The following is a 5,081-nucleotide window of genomic DNA, read 5'->3' on the forward strand; positions in this document are numbered from 1 at the left end:
GTTTGTAAAAAATAAAAATAAAAGATAAAAAAAAATAAATATAAATCAAACAAAACTTAAATTTTATAGCATAACAGCTCAATCACCCAGCAGTTCTCCTTTGGGCCAAAATTTACCTATTGCTTTTATTAATTAAAGCCCATTAAGTTGGGCCCATAAGTTAGCCATTCTGTAATAGGCCCAAATAGATGGACCACGATCAAAACAAATGCTATTAAAAATTTTCACCAGAAAAAAAAAATTGGAGGTTAGGATATTGTAAAGAAAATATCAACCCTTTTCATTTCATTAAATAATTAAAATTTTTGGGGGTGGAAATTGCAAAGAGAAGAATTCTGAGCGGAAGAAGAAAAAAACCCACAAAAGAAAAGGGAAGAGAACATGTTTCTGGTAACCTCTCCAAGTGGAGCTTTGTCCGTTAGAAAATTTACACTCAAATTCACAGCTCCAATTCAATCCGTCTATTCCAATTCTGCTACCCATCGAAGACCCAAATTCATTACTTCAAGGAATTGTCGGAAACCACTTCATCTCACTCTCGCCAAGGCTGAGGGAGGCCTAGACTCTGCCTCTGCTCCTAGACAATCTTCCCCTACGCCGCCTCCGTTCAACAATGACGACACCGTTTTTGTTGGTCAAGAAGATGTCCCTTTGGAAGGCGTTATCCAGTTTGAAAAACCCAGCTCCTCTTCTCGTCTTATCAAATGGGGGTAATTTTTTTTTAATGTTTTTTACCTCTCTCTTCTTCTTGTAATTGTTTCAATTGTTATGTAACAGTCGAGTGGCTTTGCTTGCTGGTGGGGATGTGTTAGCTTTGGTTTTATTTTCTGCAATTGGAAGATACAATCATGGCCTCCATATCTTTGCAATGGATACTCTACGTACAGCTGACCCTTTCATGGCTGGTACTTTTTTCTTTTTTACTTTTTTACCCTGTAATTTGAGAAAAGAAAAAAGTTAAGATTTCTTTATTTAACTTTGGTAAAAGTTGAAATGTGGATTGATAGGATGGTTTTTGAGTGCATACTTCGTTGGTGGCTATGGTGAGGATGGGCGAGGAGCCAACGGTCTATCCAAAGCCATTATTGCTGCTGCCAAATCTTGGGGTTTGGGAATTCCAGTAAGTTTCCATTTTCTTCTTTTCTGAATTTCAATTATTCACATTATAACTTCATAACAATTAGCATAATTTTTTGGGTTTATTTTTAAGTTCAAGTAGGGAGAAGGATTCAAACTTGGGACCTCTACTAAGAGGCAAGGTGTTGTTTCATGATTTCTTCAATGATTCTTTTTGTTAAGAGGTCAATGTTGTGCATTTGCTCGTCTCATAATACTGCTTAGAAGCCTTAGAATTAATATGTTATCCTGTTGTTTTTGAGTTGCTGCCCCATTGATCCTCGTATAATATTTTATTTTAAACAGGCTTGCTTATTGTTGTCCCTCATCAAACTATCCCTAATGAAGCTTTAGTTCGTTGTTCCCGTTCGAAGTTAACTTAAGTTATTTATTTCATTATAGACGTGTTATGGTTTACTAGTAACTTTTAAGTTACATTCCCCCCCCCCCCCCCACCTTTTCTTTTTTCTTTTGTAGTTGCATTCTACATACCTAGCTGACACCATATCTGTTTAAATCATATACCTTTCATTTTTTCTCATTTGGTAGTTGGGATTGATTATACGAGCTGCAACATCAGGCCATATTCCGCCATATACCTTTGTCTTAGTAACAATGGGAAGCACTTCTGTTTTGCTTATTGGGTGGAGAGCGCTATTGATAAGCATTTTACCTGATGAAACAAAAAAGAAGAATGAAGTATACCGACGCGGCAGCCCGTTTGAACTGTTTGAGGTATTGGAACTTTTTGTGATTCACCATGTTCATGAAATAGTTTTAAGCTTTGCATCTTATGTACGCAAGTTCATTGTCACACATTTTGTTGTCTACTTTGATTCCGCAATTGAGAAATTATCTTAGAATTAGCAATGATCTTCTATATAATGGAATATGCTTCATTCTAGAGCTTCTGACGTGTTGCATATCTATGAATTGAAACCCTCGAAAAGTACTTCCACATTGTTTGGCTCAATACAGGTTTGGGAAAATTTTGAGCCAAGGCAAGTTTTTTTTTTTCTGAAAGAGGAAGATCTTAAAAATCAAAGCCAAACTGAAAAATGACACCTTTTTGCACTTGCTCTTTAATTACAATTTGAAAGATGAAATGTTTTCGAATCCCTTTGTCTAAATTTCAAGGATAAATGCTCTACTATGGTCTTAAGTGCAACATTTGACAAATGAAAGTTACCACATCTGCCTTGGTTGAATTGGGATTGCACTTCTGCTCATTCAATGAAAAACACATTGTTAATAGAGATTTGATTACTTTTTGTTGCAGTTGCTTACATCATTGGTGCGGAGATGGTAATACACAACATCTGCCATGAGGTTGATCCCTCAAGACATAAATTTTCACAATTTTGATGTATACTTGTACTAATCTGTTATACTTGTAACAGGTAAGAGCACTTATTATTTTTTGATTTCCAAACTCCGAGGTTGTTGCATGGTGATACACCACTGTGAATATTATGTTTATGTGGTAATTAGCATTAAAAATGTAATGATCCTTTTTCTAGAGGGTGTACTAACTCTTTCTGGAACTGCTACCATGAACCTAAATTCTTATTTGTGAATTGATGAGAGAGAGAGAGAGAGAGAGAGAGAGCCACGGGTGAATACAAACAACTAGCCTCTTTATGCATAATTTTTGAACCTCTAAGAGTAAAAGCTTAGGGTCATTGGTTTAGTTGTTTTGTTGTGCAATGCAGCTACGGTGTTAACCTATGAGGTGATATGACGTTTTTCACCCTTCTGCTTTTCCATTTACTTCTCTGACAGAAGCTTGTGATTGGCCTGAGTTGCATATTGTGATTGCCTTCTGGGCCCAATCACAGAGAAGGCAATCACAGGAACTGAAGTTGATTTCATTTACTTTCATAACGAATTTCAATCGAATTAGATTTACTGTAAATTCCTCTTTATCGTAAAATTGGTTTCTTGAGTATTTTTCACTGTCCGCGACGCTGATGCTGGTAGAGTTGTCCTGGAATTTTTTATTGTTATACTAGAATGCAATGATACAGTAGGATATGCAATGAAATTTTGCTTAATGCCCAACACTGTTGCCTGTCTTGCCACGTGCATGAAGAGGGTGAAGGGTGAGGGGGGAGGGGGGAAGTCTTGTTGCTGAATAACCTCACCATTGATATATATTTTTTTCGATGTTTTATTGTTTCAAGTAAACAGTGGGTATTTAGCGAAATTACTCCCCTCTCTCAGTCGTTTCTTAATGCCATTATGGTTGAAAAGCTGAAGGCCCAAATGATGATTTAAGGGTTTCACGTACCATATGAATTGGGACATTGATTTCTGGAGGTAGATGTTGCTTAATGCCACTTAATGGACAAGAGAGTTAGATCTCGATGATGGTTTTTGTTGTGCAACAATCACTAATCAAGGGGATTTTAAACAAGCGAAACTTTTAACTTGGCTTTTCTTTAACATTCGAAGTCATAGCGATTGGAATGGGGTGGAGTTGGTGAGCTCATCGGCGGCTGGCAATTGAAGGAGTCGGTGAGTAGATGTGTGAATTTCTTTGGTAGGAGCCCCTATTGGCCGTCACAACAGACTACAGAGTTATCTGCTCCACGAGGCGTCCCATCAGCCTCTCACAAAAGCCACTGGTTTTTCAGATTTTTTCTGTTCTACTCTTTCTCTCTAGGCAACAGATGGCCCAGGCACCCTTGGGTCTTCCATTTGACAATCATTCAGTTGTTGATGTATCATTTGGTTATCACTCACCAAATCACATCATCTTTCGGTGTCAATGCATGACTAATGACTCTATGACCCTGCATTTGCCATGCCGTTTGCCATCCACCACTACAAATATATTATACCATAGAGCCAATAACACAACCATTTCAAAAAAAAATTTTAATGAAGAAAAATCTTTTGACATCTTGAAAATTAAGAAAAATAAACTTTATCTTCAAAATAAACCTCCCAAAGTAAGTGTTTTCTTAATTTTCCTCTATTTTGTTAACTATATAAAAGACGTATCTCTCTTTTGACCTATCATTTTTATGTAATATACAGTATTAAATAAATAATCTAGGATAAATTTTGTTAGGTGTTGCCAAAGGAAAAAAAAAGGTACCAAATCTAAAGGCAACATTCATCAACAAATAAATTGAACAAGGTAGAAAAAAACAGTGGTACACTGTTAGCTATGGACAAAAGACTGAGTTCTTAGCTTTAATTGCCTAGTAACTATTATCTCGTGAAGGAGTTTTTTAATAGGAAAGGACGAGCATGGATGATTTCCCTTTCTTCACATTCCTTGCAAGTTAAAAACATGATTGCTCTTAAAAACCAACAGTACTAAAAAAGGAAATATGTTTCTGCCATTAACAAGCAAAGAGTACAGCAAAATGGATATCATTTTAAAAACATGGAAGGCACATGTAGGTATGGGCGGAGGGGGTGACTTGGGGCAGAAATTACTGCTGAAAAGGAAGCCCCATAAACCCATCCACCTCTCTTCATTTTTTTCTTCTTTGAATTCTTCCAACCACTAGTCTCTATAACTATAACTATAACCATTCACTCTTTTGGGAATTAATAGAGTACAGAGGGATGTCTTAGGATGTGCCTTGTTTAATTGATTTGCTTCTGGATTTAAAATGATCAGTTTCTTTTGTTGCTTAGGTTAGCTAGGTTGACAAAAGATGAAGCTACCAGTCTGTTCTAGTGCATCAAAACCAAGCTCTCTGAACTTGCTATCTCTTAATCGGAAAAAGAAGAAATCCCCTCTTGAGGAAACAAAGAGAGAGAGAACCTAAGCTGATTTTGACATGACACATGGGTTTAGATTTTGATAAGTCATCACTGGTTAAAAGAGGGCAACGTAGTGCCAAATAGGAAAAAGGTAGGGATGGTAGGGGTTCAAAACGACTTTAGCGGTAAGGCATGCAAGGGTTAAGGCATCAGTGAGAGGTTGAGGAGTAATAAAGCATTAA

General features: G+C 36.8%; 1 protein-coding gene across 1 annotated transcript; it reads left to right on the top strand.

Moving 5' to 3' along the window:
- Positions 1–274: 274 nt before the first annotated feature.
- LOC111315471 (uncharacterized) lies at positions 275–2,635 on the top strand. Its single transcript, XM_022917195.2, has 6 exons — positions 275–710; positions 778–905; positions 1,008–1,120; positions 1,666–1,851; positions 2,396–2,445; positions 2,517–2,635. Exons 1-5 carry the CDS (start codon positions 382–384, stop codon positions 2,423–2,425), a joined length of 786 nt encoding a protein of 261 aa, XP_022772930.1. The 5' UTR covers positions 275–381; the 3' UTR covers positions 2,426–2,445; positions 2,517–2,635.
- The last annotated feature ends 2,446 nt before the right edge of the window (positions 2,636–5,081 follow it).

Source organism: Durio zibethinus, chromosome 20 (genome assembly GCF_047325235.1).
Source record: "Durio zibethinus cultivar Kanyao isolate XHJ-2024 chromosome 20, ASM4732523v1, whole genome shotgun sequence".
NCBI classification, from domain to species: Eukaryota; Viridiplantae; Streptophyta; class Magnoliopsida; order Malvales; family Malvaceae; genus Durio; species Durio zibethinus.

Excerpts from the sequence above, each read along its gene's own strand:
- LOC111315471 (XM_022917195.2), top strand. The coding sequence starts at position 382 with ATGTTTCTGGTAACCTCTCCAAGTGGAGCTTTGTCCGTTAGAAAATTT. Across the intron at positions 1,121-1,665 it reads CTTGGGGTTTGGGAATTCCA|TTGGGATTGATTATACGAGC; the intron begins GTAAGTTTCCAT and ends CTCATTTGGTAG. Across the intron at positions 1,852-2,395 it reads GCCCGTTTGAACTGTTTGAG|TTGCTTACATCATTGGTGCG; the intron begins GTATTGGAACTT and ends TTTTTGTTGCAG.